Source organism: Talpa occidentalis, unplaced genomic scaffold (assembly GCF_014898055.3).
Source record: "Talpa occidentalis isolate TD23 unplaced genomic scaffold, MPIMG_talOcc4v2.1 talOcc4.5, whole genome shotgun sequence".
Classification (NCBI taxonomy): domain Eukaryota; kingdom Metazoa; phylum Chordata; class Mammalia; order Eulipotyphla; family Talpidae; genus Talpa; species Talpa occidentalis.
In genome coordinates this window covers 125980842-126001806 of record NW_023604861.1, presented here as the reverse complement: position 1 = coordinate 126001806, position 20965 = coordinate 125980842, and the positions used below count along the sequence as shown (strand labels likewise).

Here is a 20965-nt window from a genome sequence, read left to right as displayed (position 1 = left end):
GGGGCAGGAAGGATGCTGTTGAGTTCTCGAATAAGGGAATTGATTGCAAAAGGAAGTAATGTTGAGGGCCCTCTAGGCATTTTCAGTCCATCTCACCGAATTATCACAATGTCAAAATTATTTGTGTTTTCTAGATGAGGTTTGGGAGATGGGGTGAGCTTATGCAGGTCTTCTCGGAAGGGGCAAAGCCGGGATTCGGACCTAAATCTGAGTCTATACACCAGTGTTTGACTTCAGAAAGAGAGACAGCAGGAAGGGGGAGAAGTTGGCACTGTAATGAGGAGTTGAAAAGAGAGAGGCTTCTTTCTGTTTAAAGTTCAAGTCAAGTAGTGAGTCCTCCGTCATTGTGAGCACTCTAAGCAGAAACCAGATGACTAATGATCTATTAATTTGTGAAAAGGATTCTTGATGCCATACAAAGGTCCTCCAAATCATAAGATTTTTAGTTTAGAGCTTGCCGCCTGCCCGCATCATGCTTTCCCGTGCACCTACTTTGTGAATTCACGGTGGCGAACTTTTTCTCTAAATGACCAGATAAATAGTTCAGGCTTTGTAAACCCACTTTGATCTTTGTCATTTATTCTTTGCTTTGCCCTACACCTCTTTAAAAATGTAATAGCTATTGTTAGGTAGAGGCCCAAGGATTGTAGTTTGCTAACCCTTAACTTAGATCATTTGCTAACCCTTAATTTAGATCATCCTTTTGGCTCCTCACCTTTTCCTTCCCTGTACACTCAACTGAATTGTAAATTCCATCAAGACAGGACAACTGCAATATTTCTTTGATACTGGACACTTTCGTACTTAAATAGAAGGAAACAAAGTACATTTATACCCTCTATTAATGCAAACACATGTATTATCCTTATTATGTATCAGGTACTGTTCTGAGTGCTTCACATATATTAATGTAGTTATTCCTCACAACAATCCTTTGAGGTAGGTACTGGAATTAATCTACATTTTATAGATGAGGGTCCAAGAGCAGAGAACGGTTAAGTCACTTGCTTAAGGTCATGTAACAAGGATGAAGTCAGGATTTGGATTTAGGCAGTCTGGCTTTAAAATCTACTCTCTTTTAACCATTACATTGTGTCTTAATGATATTGTAATGAGTTTTTAGAACTGTTGCGTCTTGCTTAGCCCCTAGCTCCTTCTTCCTTCCCCTTGCTCCTGGGTGCTTGCAACTTCATACATCTTTTAGAGTTCCATACCCTACTCAAGTTTACCCTGCCCTAGAGTCTCCAAGCTTCCAAATCCTTGAGTCAAAATTTCTGCTTCCTAAAACGTAGAGCAAACTCCTTTAGGGTAGTTTGCTTTGTTCTTGTTTTCAAATCTCTCTCTACTTTTCATTAATGATTAATTTTTAAGGAATATATATATATTTTTTTTCCAGAAACTACAAATAAGTCTAAAAATAAATTTATCTATATTCTTAGTACCCAGAGATAATTACTATTAACATTTTGCTATGTATTTTTCTGGACATTGTTGATGCATTGTTGATGCATTTTTATATATTTGTATAAATAAGATATTAATATACATACATTTTAATAAAACTAGAGTTATAGAATAAAATGCTGATTGTAAAAATAAGAAGGCAGAAGAATATAAAATGAAAACCCCTCTGTATCCCTTCCATGTATATACTCACTTTATGTTCTTTCCTTGTTTTCTCTCTTTCTATCATAAAATAGAATCTTATTAACTATACTGTCCTGCACCTTGCTTTTTCATTTAATATAGTGGACATCTTTCTATGCCAGTATATACATGTGTGGCAGTATGTTTTATTTTGTTCCAAATTGCCAAACAGTAATTCATGGTAAGTTTGTGCTATAATTTATTTAACCATTTTCTGTTGATGTGCATTTAGATTAGTTCCTGTTTTCCACAAATGTAACCAAAGCTGCAATGAACATTTTGAGTATTTCTGTAGGCTAGAGATCGATGTATACTACACATACATCTTGAATATTTCTATAGGTTAAAGACCATTAAGAAGAATTGCTGGGCTCAGAAATTCAGAATTCAAATTTTGATAACTAAAAACCGCCTTCCAAAAAGGCCTTAACAGATGTACTTCTATCCACTGTATATGTAATTGCCTATTTAGTTAGATTTATTCCTATTAGAATTGTATATTAATCACATTTTTAATATTTTCTGATAATCGCAAAATGATACCTTATTTTATTTTTTAAATTGAAGTTGAATATTTAAAATTCTGGTTATTTGACATTTTAATTTCTCATTTGACCTTTTGTTCATGTGTCAGGAAAACCTTTTGGTTGCAAATAATAGAAAATTCTACTCAAATTGACAAAGGAATTTGAGTCTAGAGCTTGGACTCACAGAATGGAAAAGCACAACCAATCTGGGTTTCAGATATGATACAGTCAGGGTTCTAGTTTTTCTGAGATCCTTGTCTAGTCTCTTTTGGCATCAGCTCTATCTTTAGGTGAGCTTTTTTCATGTTTGCAAACTGTTATAGCTGTGCCAAACTTCAGAAGGAAGAAATTTATATTTTAGACTTCCAAGCAGAAGGCTTGTCATATATACCATCCTTAAATCAGTACCAGTGATCAAGGGAATACCATGCATGGTTGTTCTAGATCTCAGTTACCTGAGCCTCTGGTCTTGGCAGAGAATGCAATTACTCTGGTTAGTTTAAACCCTAAAGTTGGAAGAAAAAAAAACCAACGCTAAAGTTGTGTTGGATTCAATGCTAGGTAAACCACATATGATAACTACATTAGGGAGCAAATTGAACATTGGGGTGAAAAACAGATTCCATTACAAATTGTTTCTCTTTTTCCTGAAATTTCTAGAAGTTCTTTATGGATTATAGGTATTTACCCTTTGTTTTACATGTTAGAAATATTTCTATGAATTTATTTGCCTTTTAACTTTATTTTAGTATCGTTTGCTGTGTAGATAGTATAAACTTTCAAAAATCAGATCTTTTTGTTATTCTTTTCTGCTATGGCCTTTGGGTTTTGTGCCACATGTTTGGGTTGATGCCTTTCCGCATTTCAAGTTACAGAAATACTCTCTAATAGCTTCTCCTAGTACTTTTATATCTATGTATACACTGTATAGAGTAATCCATCTGGAACTTATTTGCACTTATGGTGCGAGTTATGGATCTAAATTTTTTTCCAAATGGTTAACCGTTTCCCCAACAAATCTATTGAATAATTCATCTTTCTCCTGCTTATTTGTAATGTTGTCTTTATTACATACTTAACTCATATGCAGATGTGTATACAAATTCTGAACTTGGTATATCCTGTTCTGTTGATTAGTATCATTTTTTTTTTTGTACCAGAATTGCACTATTTATTACTGGTGATTTATAGAAATTTTTGATACCTGTTAGAGCAAAGTTTCCTTATCAACATTTTCTTGACTTTTTTTATGAATTTTATTTCAAGATGAACTTAAGGGAATTTGTATCCCAGTCTTAGGTTACATATGTAGCCTCTGGAAACAGTGGTGTCCATCTCAAGGCCCAGTTGTGTTTCCCTTACCATATTTCTTTGAATATCCCTGGGCAGGGAGCCTAGAGCTTGGATTCCCTCTCTCTCTTTCCAGTCCACTTATTTGGAAAATGTAATTCTTTTTTTTCTTTCTTGAAACTACAAAACATCTTTTTAGCCAATGAAGATGCAAGTTAAGCAAAGCTTTCATATTATACATTACTGTATAACAAATTATCCTCAAATTTAGTGGTTTAAAACAGTGTTATCTCATGTAGTTTTTGGGGGTTAGGAATAGCTGACTTAGCTGGGTTGTTCTGACTTAGATTTTTCATGAAGTTGCAGTCAGAATGTTGGCGAGGGCTGCAGACATCTGAAAACTTGCCAGCACTGGAGGCAAGCTTCCAGCTTATCCACTTACAACCTCACTCACGTGGTTGTTGGCTGTAGACGTCAGTTCCTGACCATGTACTGTTGCTTAAGATGTGCTGTCTGGCTTCCCCCAGGGTGAAGGAGAGACCAAGATGGAAGCTGCAGTATCTATTAGAGCCTAATCGTGAAAGTGACATATGAGCACTTCAGACATATTTTTTTGTTTGTTTTTGCAGACCCAACTGTGATACAGTGGGCGAGAGTTTTTACAAGAATATGAATACCAAGAGGTAGAAGTTAATTGGGGCCACCTTGGGTACAGGCTACCACAGCCTTCAGAGGCATGTCTTGCCATGTTATTCTTCTTTATTTTTTTTTTAAGTTAAAACATGTTTCAAAATTGAGAAATTGTAAAATATGTACAATGGCAAGTCTTCCTTATTCCCTGATACTTGGTTTCCTTCTGTTCAGCTAATCTTTATTTTTAACATCTTATTTCTGCTTCCAGGGAGAATTTGTACAGATACAAGGAAATTATATATTATTTTTCCATTTTAACCTCAATGATTGCACCTTGCTTTTTTTCACTTTAATAATATGACTTAGAAATGATTCAGTATTGGTGTAACTGCTGCCTTTTATAGCTGTGTATGCCATTGAGTGATTATAGCATGGATTACTTAACCAAGTCTCTATTTATTGGTTGTTTTAATCTTTTGCTATTACAAGCATCAATATCATAGGTTATGTCCTAATATCCATGAAGTAAATTCATGGAATTGGATTTACTGTCTCAAAAGTTAGGTGTAGTTATAGTTTTGATAGTTAATTGCCAAATTGCCTTCCATAGTGATTACACCAGTTTACCCTCTCAGCATCTGTATATGAGATGCCTGACTCTGCATACTCTGACCTACACAATGTTGATCAAAACTGAATCTTTGACAATTTGACAGGTCAAAATAGAGTCTCTCTATGGTTAGAATGTGCATTTCTTTTATGAATGAGATTGGACATCTCTTCATATATTTTAGGGCCATTTATATTTCCAAATACATGTGTGTCATAGCCTTTGTCATTATTTTCTTACTGATTTGTAGAAACTCATTGCTTAGTGTACATTCTCTTCAAATACAAACATTCCACAAGGCAGTCTGCATGATCATAATATAACCTTCAAAATCAGGAAATTAACATTGGTGGCTTCATGACCACACCCAGCAGTCCTACTCCTGTCACCCTAGAGAAGAGCACAAACCCTGGAGCTGTGAATCAGGCTTCAAATCCCAACTCTGCACCTAGTGGCTATGGGATGTTGGTCTAGTCTTTCAGTTTTGTCATCCCTTTATATAGGGTGTCATAATCATACCTACTCCATAGGTTATTGTGGGGATTAGATGAGTTAATGGTTAGAACATTGATTTGCACACTCTGAAAGCCATGTCATTGTAGCCATGATAATACTGGAGCAGGATGGGCCTCCCCTGGTGGCGCAGTGGTTGAGCGCTGGGCTGTGAAGCTGCCCACAGCCTCTGCAGTGCCAGTTTGATCCCCGGCTGCTGGCGAGGGTCCCACATGGCTCGCAGACCTCTCCTGCCGTGCCTGATGCTCCCCTCAGCAGTGTATTTTGCCAGTCTGCCTGTTCTGTTCCCCGCTCTGGCTCTGGTGAATTCTTTCACCCTCCCGTGCTTCTGACTATACCCAGTGCTTATATAAATAAATAAATTAATCTTTAAAAAAAAAAACTAGAGCAGGAATAATTGGTAATACACTAAATTTTATAGTGTCTTGTAGTAGCTGTGGATGAAGTTATCAGAGATCATAGATTATAAGTCATGAATTGTTCAAATAACCTAGGACATATTTTTATTCTTTTGTTTTTAGATTTCAGAATGACTTCCATCTTGACTTACACTTTTAAAAGTTTTCCCACTACATCAAAATGGGCCCTGAGATTTTGTAAGTTTAATTTATTCTTTCTTTTTTAAAGATTAGATTTGGGTTTGTAAGCATCTTACATAGACTTTGAATTAGATTGATGTTTAAAAACACTTTATTTTGTTTTTCAGCTATAAGACCTCTGAGCTCTTCTTCCCATCTACGAGCTGCCCCAGGTACAGTAATTTGTAAAATAAACCTTTCTAATTTAAATGTTAGATTCTAGATCTGTGAATTCTGAATAAAAACTAAAACTAATTTGCTTTCCCCTTATAAGCAACATGAATATTACCATTGCCTTCAAATTAAAAATATGTAGAGCCAGTTAGTAATGATATCATATGATGTGGGGTTAGGCTCAAGGATGTGGTAAGAGGTTGCTTCTGGCATTTGGAACCTGGGGGAGTCATGGAGTTTCCTGGAGCCTTGCTGGTCAGTTTATTCACCCCAAGGCTGTCAGTCTTGGGGATGATTAGCTTACACTGTGGAGACTATTCTGGAGCCAAGAGTTAACTTTTAAAATTTGCAATTAGAGATTAGCTTCTGTTTATGGATATCTTCTTGTTCCACATAAAAGAGGACCTGTTCCTGAAATAGGGGTGACTAGGGAACTAGTTAATAAGAGAAGATTGTTTAGTCAGTATGAAAAGAAAAGTAAGGAAATTGTTGATTTTTATATGGTCGTTTAGATCCTCAGTAAACCCAGTAAATTGGAATTCTTCACTGTGGATTACTTACTTTTGTGGAAATTCTGTAAGTATGTATCTTGACTGGTCATTGCTGAAAACACCTTGACAAATTCATACCTTTATTCTCCTTAACCAGGTCCTTTATTGGCTGATCTGTGACTTCTGTTTTTGATTCTGTTGTTGTATTTCTACTTGCTTAATAACTCATTAGAAAAAGCACCTTACCAGGATTCATATGACCTCTGCTCTATACCGATTCTTCCTTGCTATGCAGTATCACCTTGTACTGGTCACTTTACTAAGGCACTTCCCTGTGCTTTAGTTTTCTTGTCTAAAAACCTCAAGTAGTTATGAAGCTATCTCAAAGCAGTTTGAAGACTATAAGCTCAATATAAGTGAAGATGATTTTACATTTAGTATAGTCTTAGAGATATGTTGCTTAATCCCACTGAGAGAAGTTTCTTGTTCCATGTATATTCCCTGTGGTCGCTAAATTCTAATTGGAATATTGATTTGTATTAACCTTACAATGAACATTTCCTTACTGTCTTATTTCACCTTTCCCCTAATTCCTATGTTAACCCAGGGCTTTGCTTTGCAGTTACACAAAAACCTAATTCTTGCCAAATGGGAGAAGGTCACACTGAATACAAAGGGAAAGCATTCAAAAGTTTAGAGTATTCTCCTTTAGTATACTCAATGTTTTTGTCTCCCCATCTGGTGAAACTTAATTCTTTTCTAACACCGAGTGTCTCATGCTGTCCTCCAAGTGACTTGTGTTGACACTGATGCTGATGTTGTGCACAAAGACGCATCATAAGACAGAGGGCAGCTGATGAGGAGAGGAGGGTGGCATGTGCCTGTTCTGAGCAGGGTTTAGGTGGCAATAACTTTATAACTAATTTCTCTTGAAGTTCATATGACTGTCCTTGCTTGGCAGAGCCTTTTGAACGAAGGAATTAGAACAGAGAGATACAGGATTTCTTGATGTTTTCAGTCAGCTGATGGACTGAAAATATAAGTGCCTGATGGAAATTTTCCATGATTCAAGGGGATCTGTATATATATGCACACATATATTTTATCCTTTTCATGTAGTCTGCAAATCTCCAAGTTTAGTGGTCTTTTTTTCAGTCCTTGTTCTCCGTGAGTATTGAAACTTTTGACCATCATGTTCTCCATGATACTCTACTTTACTGTTCTGTCCTGATTCTCATGCTTCTTTGCTTCAATTCCTAAGACAGAGACTCTGACTTTGGTATTATTTCCCTACTGGTTATCTGTTTATGGTCCAGGGCCATCCTGTACTTGATTATTATTTTGTCTGTTGGTTTCGGGACATGGTATCTCTGGCCCTTTAGCAGGGACTGTAAGCATAGCAGCTTCCTTTTGAGGAGGCAGTGGATGGACAGGCATTATAAAATATTTCTCTGCTTTTCTTCTATAATCTAAACTTCAGATATCTCTGTGCTATTCCATCTACACCTCACTTCTCCCCAGAAGTTTAGTTTTCGATCTCTTGCTACCTGTCAGATGCATAGATCCACTTGGATGTCTCTCCACCTTAAAATTAGCTTGTCTAAAAATGAGGTCATCTTTCTTCTGAAACCAGATCTTTTTTTTTTTTTTAAACTTTTTTTTTTTTTTAAATAGAGGCATGTTTATTTATTTATTAATTATATTTGTTTGTTTGTTTTGTTTATACATGCACTGGGTACAGTCAGAAGCGCGGGAGGGTGAGAGAATTCACCAGAGCCAGAGTGGGGAGCAGAGTAGGCAGAAGGACTGAAGTACACTGCTGAGGGGAGCAGCGGGTGGCAGGAGGGGTCTGCGCACCATGTGGGATCCTCCTCCGGTGGCCGGGGAGCAGCCGGGGATCGAACCGGCGCCGCAGAGGCCGCGGGCAGCTTCGCAACCCAGCGCTCAACCGCTGCGCCACCGGGGAGGCCCTGAAACCAGATCTTAATTCTGTGTACAGTGACTTGGTTTTCTTATCTTAGTCTCTACACTTCCTTTATAACCCTGTTTTCCTTTCTTTCCACATTTGGTCACTAAGTCTTCCATTATAAAATTTTTTGTATTGGTATTGATCCCTTCCTTTCCACTCACACTGAGACTCTCTTTATTCTGACCTTTTTTTTTTTTTTAAGATTGATTTATTTTGTAGAAGAACTGGGGTATAGCCCAGAGGTTTGCGGGGGTTGGTGAGAGGATTCACCAGAGACAGAGTGGGGAGCAGAACAGGCGGCTTGACTGAAATACACTGCTGAGGGGAGCAGTAGGTGAGACAGGAGAGGTCTGTTGCACGATGTGGGTAGCTCCCTGGCTGGGGATGGAACTTAGGCCACAGCGGTGATAGCCCTGAGACTTAACCCCTAGACCACCAGGGAGGCCCCCGTTTATTCTGACTTTTAGCACCACATGTTTGAGTTTGCAACAATCTCTTTGTTTATCTCCCTGCTTCCTTCACCAACAAATCTCCAGTAGAGCTGCCAGGATAATCTTTGAACCCCATTTCATCTAGACTCTTAGTTCTGGCTACTATTTCCTTTAAGTTGGTTGTAGATATTTACAACAAATAATTCTCTATGATGTTAGTGGATGGGGTAAAGTGATTATTAAAATTTTATTCCCTTGAGTCTCCCCGGTGGTGCAGTGGGTTAAGCACAGTGCTGTGAGGCTGTCTGCAGCCTTGGCAGCACCTGTTTGATTCCTGGCCAGCCAGGGAGATACCCACATGGCACAGCAGACCTCTCCTGTCTTGCCCGCTGCTCCTTTCGGCAGTGTTTCTAGTCTGTCTGCCTGCTCTGCTCTGTCTCTGGTAAATCTTCTCACCCTCCCGCACATCAGGCCTATACCCCAGCTCTTGTATAAATAAGTAAAACTTTAAAAAAAAATTTTATTCCCTGCTGTTCAGCAATCAAAAAAGATAGACTAATGCCATTCACAGCAACATGGATGGAGCTAGAAGAAATTATGCTCAGTGAAATAAGTCAGAAAGAAAAAGAAAAATATCAGATGGTTTCACTTATAAGCGTAATATAGGGGAACCAAATAATACATCAAGGGAAAAAATAATAGCAATACAAAACACAAGAAAACAAAAACAGACAATTATAAACCAGAGATATGCTGCAGGGGAGGGAGAGGGTTTGGAGGAGGGGAAGAAGGAGTACAGGGGACTGTGATGATGGTACATGGGTGACTTGGTGGAGGAAATTCTGTGGGGACTATACCTGAGGGGGGGAAGCAAACATTGTTTAAAAATGAATAATGAGGGACTCCCTGGTGGCGCAGGTGGTTGAGCACAGCGCTGTGAAGCTGTTGGCAGCCTCTGCAGTGCCAGTTCTATCCCTGTCAGCCTCGGAGCAATCCATATGGCGAGCAGACCTCTCCTGTCTACCCGCTGCTCCCCTCAGCAGTGTATTTTGTCAGTCTGCCTGTTCTGTTCCCTGCTCTGTCTCTGGTGAATCCTCTCACCCTCTCACTCATCTAGCCTGTACCCCAGTTCTTATATAAATAAAATAAATCTTTAAAAAAAAATTAAAATGAACAATGATGTAAAAAATATATAAATAAATACATTTTTTTAAAAAGGAAACAATAGGATAGATAGAGGCAGCATTATAATTATTGAACACTGGAGTTCTGAATAAAATAGAATGAGAAATATTGATTCTATCGTTTTATCATGAAATTAAAAAATTAAGTACCAAAAAAATAAATAAAATTTTATTCCCAACAGTTTAGGATTTTTTTCTATCTGTGATAATGAAGGAGTGATGATAGCAAGTGAATTTCAATATTAACAACAACTGAAAAAGGATGAAATGTATTTAGGTATACCAATACAAAAAGATCTTCAAGCTATATTATTAGGTCAGAAAAGTGTACATAATAAACTAAATTAATAGTTATGTTAAGACGAGCTGAAAAACTAACCCTTGATACTCACTACAGAACTGAGACACACCAAAGGGGGAGGGATTGGGGGAGGGGAAGGGACAGGGTGGGAGTAGGCACAATGGTCTGTGGTGGTGGAAGATGGGGAGAGTTGGTGGTAGATGTACCATGGTGGTAATACCTGATGGGGATACCCCACTGTTACCTCAGTTAATAAATAAATAAATAAGAAAAATGAAAAAAAAAAGTTATATATAACATACAATTGTATCCTTGTGCATACCTTTAAAAAAGTTTGAATTTATATACCAAATTAATAGTAAAGTACTTTTGGAAAGGAAATAATATAGAGGGTCAGGGCATTAAAAGGTAACTTTAGTTTTTACTCGCCATAGTTTAATATTGTTTACTTTTATTTTTACATAAGCATATATTTACTTTTTACTTTTTTAAAAATTATATATATATATTTAAAGATTTATTTATTCATGCATACAAGAACTGGGGTACATGCCAGAAGTGTGGGCGGTGAGAGGATTCACCAGAGACAGAGTGGGGAGCAGAACAGGCAGATTGACTGAAATACACTGCTGAGGGGAGCAGCGGGCGAGCCAGGAGAGGTCTGCTGCGCCATGTGGGTATCTCCCTGGCTGGGGATCAAACTCGTGCTGCAGTGGCTGCAGATCGCTTCACAGGTTGCATCTCAATCCCTTGCGCCACCAGGGAGGCCCGCTTTTTACTTTTTTAATTAAAAGAGTTAGAGAAAGGTTGTTCTTTTGATCTTAGAAAATAGGCAAATTGAGTTAGTCAGGAAGCAGTCTCAGTTTTACAGACTGGCAATAGTCATTAACCAAATGACCTTTATTTTTACACAGAAAGGCAAAAATATTAAATTATGTAAAGAGCAAACATCAGTTACTGCAAGTTCTAATACCAAAGGCAATCTTATGTGGATAATTGGTTAATTTCATTTTGATAGTCAAAAAGTTGAGGAAAACAATTTTGTAAATGACATGAAGACCCACATCATTGAGTCTAAATACTCTCATTGTTAGTTGTAATCTTTGTTTATCTTAAATGTTATTTGGAAACTTTTTTTTTTAAAGATTTATTTATTTATGCATACAAGAACTGGGGTACAGGCCAGAGGTGTGGTGGGTGAGAGGATTCACCAGAGACAGAGTGGGGAGCAGAACAGGCAGATCGATGGAAATACACTGCTGAGGGTAGCAGCGGGCAAGTCAGGAGAGGTCTTTCGCACTATGTGGGTTGCTCCCTGGCTGGAGTTCCAACTTAGGCTGCAGTGACCACGGACAGCTTCATAGGTTGTGTCTTAACCCCTTGTGCCACCAGGGAAGCCCTATTTGGAAACTTTTAAGTAACAGTTGAAGTTGTTTGGTAAGTGGCAAATGCAACTTGGCACTAAACAATGTAATTCTTAGAATGTTTGTCCTTAAAATGTGACGAGTCACAGTTTATACAGGTGCTTTGGTGTGGTGAGTGTGCTGTGGTGTCTGTAGGGGCTGGGATGTCAGAATCCTGTATCTTACAAAATACTAGCAACAATGGGAGGGACCTCAGTAGTATTTAAAAAAAATAAAACTCTAATCAGTACTGTTTAAAAAAATATGGAGCCATTGGCTTTACTGTTTTAACTGGTAATTCTTTGTACTTTTTCTTAAAGCTGTCCAGACCAAATCAAAGAAGACCTTAGCCAAACCCAATATAAGGAATATCGTGGTAGTGGAAGGTGTCCGCACTCCATTTTTGCTGTCAGGCACATCGTAAGTATGAAATGATTGTGTTATTTTCTGCCAAATTTCTTGAGGTTTGATTAGCAAAAACTGTCTAGATTGCATGATGTGGTTTTCATTTAAAAGTACACAATGTGATGCTTTTACATGTGTACACATTGTGAAAGGAATGCCACAGTTGGGCTCATTAATGTGTACATCACCCTATAGAGTTCATTCCTTCATTTAAGGCACTTTTAACAGTGATATTTGTAGCTGTAACCCAGTAGGTAATACTATTATTAGTGGACTAGTTAACATAGCATTTTCATGAAGTTAATAAGACTAGGCTTTGGGTTTAAATTGTTTGTTTTTTGGGGGCCTCCCTGGTGCCCCAAAGGGTTAAGCACTGCACTACGAAGTATTCCGCAGCCACTGCAGCACGAGTTCGATCCCCGGCCGGCCAGGGAGCAACCCATATGGTGCAGCAGACCTCTCCTGACTCGCCCGCTGCTACCCTCAGCAGTGTGCTTCGGTCAATCTGCCTGTTCTGTGCCCCACTCTGTCTCTGGTGAATCCTCTCACCCCCTCCCCCACTTCTGGCCTGTACCCCAGCTCTTGTATGCATAAATAAATAAATCTTGGGCCTCCCCGGTGGCGCAGCGGTTGAGCGCTGGGTTGCGAAGCTGCCCACAGCCTCTGCAGCGCCGGTTCGATCCCCGGCTGCTCCCCGGCCACTGGAGGAGGGTCCCACATGGCGCGCAGATCTCTCCTGCCGCCCGCTGCTCCCCTCAGCAGTGTACTTCGGTCCTTCTGTCTGCTCTGTTCCCCACTCTGGCTTTGGTGAATTCTCTCACCCTCCGGCGCTTCTGACTGTACCCAGTGCTTGTATAAATAAACAAATAAATAAATAAATAAATAAATAAATAAATAAACCTTAATAAATAAATAAATAAATCTTTAAAAAATAATAAAAATAAATTATTTGTTTTCTTTCTCCAGATACAAAGACCTGATGCCACATGATGTAGCTAGAGCAGCACTTTTGTAAGTAAATGCAATTTCATTTCAGTTTTTTTAAATGCTGAATTACATTCCTCTGAATATATCATGAAAAGCTCTGTTAGTTGGTTTGGCTTTCCCTTTTTTCATTTAACTTTTATTTATTTTATTGAAGTAACATTGTGTTTTAACATATGTTTTAGGTATATTTTATTGAGAATCAACATGTCTGTATTACACTAAGGTCACCACTAAGAGTCTGTTTTTGTCATTCACCATTATTAACTTAGTAACACTTTTGTCTAGTTTTTACACTTAAAATGGCATGTTTGATAAAATGGCCCAATCTTGGATATATTAATTTTTATGTGATGAGAAAGAAACCACTAACTTTTACAAGATTTATTTATTCATTTTAGCCATTTGTGCTACACAAATTCAGGTATCTGGTGAATATCAGTGATCTTTATTTTGTAGACTTGACAGTCTCTTGGCATGGCAGTATTCTTTAATGAGATGGGCTTGCCGTAAGTCATAAATCTTATGGGACAAGATTGATCAGCTAAATACAGTACCTATTTTTGATGGTTATCATAGACAGGAACCTAGTTAATGTATAGGGATAGTGAACAGGTTATGCAAATATTTATCTACAAAGGATTTAGAATGACACCTGAAGTTTTACATGCAAAGCAAGTAAAAATTAGATGTAGTTACATGATGTTGAACTGGGTGAATAAAATGAGAGTCATAAAACGTGTGGCTGTTTCTGTGGTGAAAAATCATCTCAATGGAAATCAGTCATTTCCATTCCTGATTCGCTTTGTGTCTTCAACCAATCACAGGTTTTTCATAGTTTGAAAAGACACTTCAGTTTTCTTTTCTTCTTATCTGGTTCTGTTTCTTCTTTTTCTGCTGGACTTAAAAATAAATGGGGAAAAAAATAAAAGAAAAAAGACCATAGAAAACAAACAAAAGAATAAATGAAAGTATAATTGCTTTTCTTTTCTTTCTATCCATTTACTCTCCTTAATCTCATAACCACTTTCATTTCTATCTCAAAATATAGTGCTTTGGACGTTTGTTTTAATGACTTTTCTAGGCCCTCGCTGGTGGTTAAGTCTCTTCACTATGAAGCTAAGGCCAGCCGCTGCAGCACCAGTTCGATCTCTGGCCAGGGAGCTGACCCAAATGGTGCCCCAGACCCTTTCTGTCTTGCCCTCTGTTCCCCTCAACAGTGTATTTCAGTAGATCCACCTGTTTGCTCCCCACTCTATCTCTGGTGAATTTCTCACCCCCACTCCGCACCTCTGACCTGTACCCCAGTTCTTCTATGTAAAAATAAATAAAATCTTTTTTTTTTTTTTTTTTTTAAGACTTTTCTAGGGCGTCCCTGGTGGCCTAGGGGTTAAGTGAGTCTCAGTGCTATCACCACTATGGCCTGAGTTCCATCCTCTGAGTTTGATCCCTGGCAGGGAGCTAACCCACATGGCGCAGCAAAACTCTCCTGTTGTGTCCGCTGCTCCCCTTAGCAATGTATTTCAGTAGATCTGGCTGTTATGTTCCCCACTCTGTCTCTGGTGAATCCTCTCACCCCCTGCACCTCTGGCCTACACCCCAGTTCTTCTATACACACATACATACACACTTTTCTCTAAAACACCAAATGCAACTGATCTGTTTTCAGGCCTTAGCCTTTTTGTGTTTTATAGCATTTGATACTATCAGCTCTACTTAAAATTCTCTTTTTTGACTTCTTGATATTAAGCCTTCATGATTTTTCCTTTTATCTCCTGATTGATTCATCTTTACTTTTTTTTAAAAACAGGTCTTTCTCTTTTTACAATGTATTTTGTAAGTTTTAGTTCCTAGAGCTTTGTATTTATCTGTATGCATGTTTTTCTTTTAAAAATCTCATCTATTTAATCATTCATTTTTATGAGAACTCCCAAATCTCTAAATTAGAACTTTTTCTTAGATATCTCAAACTTAGCATGTCGCAAAATAAAATCTATCTTTTCCTGAAAGCCAGTTTATTTTCCTGTATGTGATAGTGTGTTGCTATTTCTTTTTATTCTCAGACTGGAGTTTTGCAAGTTTTTCTTCAACTTTTTAGTAGATGTCAAGTACTCAGTAAAATTTAAAAAATATTACAGTGAACACCTAAATATCCCCCATCTAGATTTAATAATTGTTGCCCTTCAAACCATATTTCCTATATCTATATGGTTTGGAGCATTTGGTAATAAATTGCAGACATTGTGATACTTCAATCCCAAATACAACAGATTTTATCTCCTAAGAATAAGTACCTTTTCCACCATCCAATATACCATGGCTAAGATCATAACAAAAATTCTGTGGTGGCTTCTGATTTCCAGTTCATAGTTAAATCCTCAATTGTTCCAAGAATATCTCTTCTTTTAATAGTTTTTCCACACCAGGACCCAGTCAAGGTTCATAGTACAAATGGATATGTCTCTTAATCTCTTCTAATTTAGAACATCTTTCTTCCTTGCTCATATGCAGTCCTTCCTTATTCTCTGTCCTTTTGTTCCCCCAATGACTCTGAGGTAGGTGTCTTTTTGAAAAGTCCAGACAGTTGTTCTATATAATTTTTCCCCACTCTGCATGTTTTTTCATGCTAATATTTAACTTTCCTCTATGAGTAGCCTATAAACTGCAAGTTAGATATAGAGATTTAATTATATTTAGGTTGAACAGTTTTTTGGTAAGAACGCTTCATGAGAAAAGCACCAGGATATGGCATCATGTCAAGAGGCACCTGATTTGTGATGCTAAATCCAACCACTTGATGATGGTGGTCAGGCTGTCAGATTTTTTATTATAAAGGTATTTTTCCTCTTGCAATTAGTAATCTGTTAAGTGATATCTTAGCACAATGTAAATATCTTATTCCCCAACAAATTTTCACCAAATATTTTTAACATTCATTGATAATTTTTGTCTGAGTCAGTTATTACATTAGAGATTCCAGATTTGTGATTTTCCTAATCATATTAGGCTGATATTTTTCTGCAGAGAGCAAGGTTTTTTTGTTTTTTTGTTTGTATGTTGAGGTCTTAGGGGTTTTGTTTATTTATTTATAGCCAGTTAGTCATTCTTCCTGAAGTTGAGATTATCCCATAATTTATCTGTGAGAGCACCTTCAAGTTGTCTCCTGTGTCCCTTTTTAGAATAAAATCATTTTGGGGGGCCTCCCTCGTGGTGCAAGGGGTTAAGTCTCGGCACTCTGAAGCCACTGTAGCACAAGTTTGATCCGCGGCCAGGGAGCTAACACATTTCTTGCCCACTGCTCCCCTCAGCAGTATATTTCAGGCAATCTGCCTATTCTGCTCCCCACTCTGTCTATGGTGAATCCTCTCCCCCGCCCTCCTCCCCATACCTCTGGATTGCACCCCTGGTCTTGTATGTGTAAATAAACAAAATCTTTTAAAAATTATTTTTTGAATATAATATATATACACAGATTTTCAATATTTAGTTTGATGAGTTTTGACTCATCAATGTATACGTCCATGTTCCTGATTTTGATCTGGTCCCAGGAGTCTTTGAGCGCTTTCTTATTTTTGACGCACAAAAACGGATAAGTACAAAACTCACTTTGTACTTTTCTTGCTTCAGATTTAGTTTCAGTCACTTTTAAAAAATGACTAACAGAATGGCATTTTGAAACCAAATCTGAGTTTCAGGTATACTCATTCCTACTGGAGAGTTACTGCTTCTGGTCTATCAGTGGATAGAACTAGAGAAATATATCGTGTTTATATTGGTATATCAAATTTAAATTTAATATACCTTGTGTTTTACTTCTTATTTCGATTTATATTTGTCTCTTTTTTCTTTTGACTGAAACCTTTGGTTCCAACTATAACTTTACTATGCTTACTACATATCTTTTAGCCTATTTCAAATTATTTTTGGTTCTTCCATCCAACTTTTCATTGCCAATGACCATTAAATGTTGACTTTTTTTTGGGGGGGGGGTATTGTGACATTGAATGGAATACATTTCTTTCCCTTTATTGAAGTAACATTGGTTTACAGCACTTTGTATGATCAAGGGAAGTAGGTTCACACTTCCTCAGATGCATGATACCACCCACCCTAATGTTGACTTTTAAAATCAGTTATTCATTTCTTCTTTGATAAGGTGCACATGCTTGTTAAATTAAGGGAAAGGTGCAATTTCTGACGGTTTGAATTCACAGTTAATCTTTTTTTCAAGTAAGAATAGTGTTTTATGTGATGATATATGGCACTCCCTTGATGTATGAAATGTTTCTTTTCTTTGTATTTCACTTTCAGGGGGCTATTGCATCGGACCAGTGTCCCAAAAGACATTGTTGATTATATCATTTTTGGCACAGTTATACAGGAGGTGAAAACAAGCAATGTGGCTAGAGAGGTAAGATAAACTTGGTATTTGTTTAAAGAGATTGATGGGAGAATCAACCTAAGTTTCACCTAATAGAATTTACTATTTAAAAACTATTAAAATCCTTTGTTATGATTTTATAACTTGAATAATGAATGTCACTTATATTTAAAAGATTTATACTTTAACTAAAAGGACACACACTAAACTAGATTCATACTATACTACAAATCAAATCAGTTGTTTGAGCTGGTTTAATGTTAATTTGTCTCTCTCTTACATTAGAAACAGGTTAACAGATTGTGGCAAAGTGTGACCAATATAACTTTTAGTAAGTTACAGAGCATGGCTTCTAATTAACTTAAAATTTCAGCATTTTTCAAAGAACTTAATTTGTTACATGGGTTTTATTGGAAGTAACCTTGATTATTCATCTGTTCCCATTGACTAGATTGCATGTAGGGCAGTTTTTTTAAAAGCATTTCACAGGCATTTGCTTTTACCCTAGTTGGCATAGCTCCATGTAGTGTTTATTGGGCAACCAAGATAATAACAGGCCTTCGCCCTTCTGGGACATGTCCTGCAAGTATTTTGTAATCAGTAGTCCAAACACATCTTCTGGGCTTTGTTCCAATTTAAAAGTGATTATCTGGAAAAAGTTGCCTTTATCAAAATACGCATTTCAGTGTGCTAAACATTTTCTTTATTTCGTGTCTGTGCTTGTCACATTATTGTGTCAGTATAGTTGTAAGGGTTGTAACTTCCTTTACTGTCAGCCTAGGGGATGGGTAAATGAGCAAGACTGAAAGTATTTGTTCTACCCTACCTTTTTATTGGTCAGTAAATGTTAAAACTGCTGAATGCTTGGCATTACTAAAGTCCACAAAAATCAATTGTATGTTAGGGGAGCAGGAAAGTATTAAGGACAGGAAGAGGTTCTTTACCTCACCTAATTTTTTTTTTGTTTTCCCTAGACCATCACATTTCCAAATGTACCAACTATGGCAATTTTATGACTACATCAAGGTGTTCATAGTACATTCTCAACTTAAAAAAAAAAGTTTTTATTGAAGTAATACTACATTATATCATTATATGTTACTGATGTATATCTTTATAAACCAACACCTGTATATGACACATTAAGTTCACTACTAAATGTCCAAATCTATCTTTCATCATGCAGTTCACTCCTTTTACCCTATTTACCCATCCCTTTCTCCTTCTTCTTATGGTAATGATTCCCAATTTTTAAATTCTGGAAAAAAGAACAACAAAAAACCAAAGGTTTTTTATAAGAACATTCTTATAAGAGCACTCAATGTAAATATTAAATCTATTTAAATTTTCTTTATATTTGATTTCTATCCTAACACTAAAATCATAATATTGTTCCCTAAATTTTTTTTCTGGAAGTTTCACATCCATATATGAATCTCAGCTATTGGTTGCCATGATGTAGATTACCTTTCCCTGCCCTGTATTAATTCCAGTTGTTCGTGCTCTAGGTGATTTTTATAGTGACTGTGGGTAAGCGTTAAGTTGAGGGAATATTAGAAGAATGTCTCTCTCTAAAAGCTAACATAGCTTTCAGCTAGAAAATTTCTTTAGGACCTGTTGACTGTATTAATGTTAATAGGAAGGCTCCAAGCTTCTGGTGCTAAGTGCCCAGGAACCTGACTTTACTGAAAGGCCTCCGCTTACTTTTCTGCTTTCCAACTTAACTAAAAGGCATCTTCTGTCTTGCCTTTCTCCTCAGTGTACTAAGCTTACCTTGAGAGCTGTTCAAACTTTAAATAGAAGCATGCGGACAAAGTTCACTAGCAACTACTTCTATTTAAAACTGTTTTAGTACTGAGTCATATGGGGCCAAGGGTATAACGCTGGGCCTCGTGAGGATCAGGCCGTTATGACCTGAGTGCCCTTTACTCTTGCCCCACTTGGCCCACACAGCTCACCTCCCCTGTCCCCTGAACACTTGCTTTTCTCTTCATTTTGGATTGGTTCACACTGAGAGGCTGTTGTGGCCAGGAGGTAGTTTTCAGCAGTAATGCATGTATATTACTATAACACATTTATATTTCTATATAAATATAATGGTCAGGAGTGTGTAGGTAGTGTAAATATAAAGGATAAAATCAATTAAGAAACACTAAACCTCTGTAATCTAGAATTTGAAAACATTACAGGAGATCTTGTATTCTGAGGATAGTTAAATCATTTCAGGAAAAGGCCACTAAAAATGAATTCCCCTAATGGAAATTGGAATTTCATAGTAAGTGGCGGTGGTGATGGGGGGAAAGAGTTTAGAGCTTAATTCTTTTTTTTTCAAAGATTTTTTTTTTTTATACAAGAACTGGGGTACAGGTCAGAGGCAGAGGGTGAGGGAATTCATCAGAGACAGATCGGGGAGCAGAACAGGCAGATGGACCGAGGACATTGCTGAGGGGAGCAGTGGGTGAGGCAGGAGAGGTCTGCCACACCATGTGGAAATCTCTTGGCTGGCCGGGAATCGAAGCGGTGCTGCAGAGGCTGCGGACAACTTCACAGCGCAGCGCTCAACCCCTTCTGCCACCGGGAAGGCCCCGAGAGCTTAATTAACATGAACTTTAATATTATAAGTTATGCACCAATGCATTCATTCTTCCTGTAAGCAAAAATGGTTTCAGGCATTTGTTTTGATCAGTATAATACTCCAATAAATAGTATAATAAAATAATAGATATACACATTTCATGTTTGATTGACTTTTACTGTGCCATCATAATAGAGGCCATTTCTTGCAAGATTCACGGGGCGGGTTGGTTGTTCTAAAGCGCCCTCAAATTATTCTCTTTTGAAGCATCTGTCCTGGACAGTTTTCTCTTTTCCAGTTCTTAACTGGTCTAACCTATATTTGTCAGAGGTTCATTTATGGCACAGGCAGGTCTCCAAAATTTCTTTCATTGACTTGAACTTCTGCTACATGTTTGTTTTCCACTTTGACTATATCTTGGAGCTACAGTGTGCCTGTCTGAAGAGTCAGGCAGTCGGTGAAAGAGACTGACAAGAGTAGAGATGAGTAGGCAGGGACCAGGGTGAAACGGTTTATGAGTGGTCAAGTCTTTGGAAATTATTATCATGTTTGATGACTTTTGCTTTGCTGTTAAGCCTTTTAACTGCAGGAATATAGATCATGAGGATCCTACCCCTTGATTTATGTTATTTCATTATTTCGTCAACTATATTAACATCAACTGAAATCAAATTATATAATGATACCCTTGAAGGCTCAGAACAAAGCACATTGCTAAAATATTTGATGATGTAGCCTTGTGCACACACCAGAAACTGGCTACCAAGAATTTTACATAGTGTTTGTCAATTAATGACTAGGTGAAAAATTAGTAAGCCACTTCTCAGTGGGCTTAATTTTTTTAAATGAAAATCTTTTTTTTTTTTTAA

The 20965-nt window shown here is 37.4% G+C and overlaps 1 protein-coding gene across 5 annotated transcripts in view; it reads left to right on the top strand.

The window, feature by feature from the left end:
* The window catches only part of HADHB (hydroxyacyl-CoA dehydrogenase trifunctional multienzyme complex subunit beta), a 33387-nt gene that overhangs the window by 702 nt on the left and 11720 nt on the right, over positions 1–20965 (top strand). For all 5 annotated transcript variants that reach the window (XM_037528391.2, XM_037528393.2, XM_037528392.2 and 2 more), the window contains exons 2-6: positions 5742–5816; positions 5927–5971; positions 12072–12171; positions 13123–13167; positions 17452–17551. In XM_037528391.2, the coding sequence (XP_037384288.1) occupies positions 5750–5816; positions 5927–5971; positions 12072–12171; positions 13123–13167; positions 17452–17551 (357 nt within the window). In that variant the 5' untranslated portion in view covers positions 5742–5749. The remainder of the gene's footprint in view (positions 1–5741; positions 5817–5926; positions 5972–12071; positions 12172–13122; positions 13168–17451; positions 17552–20965) is intronic.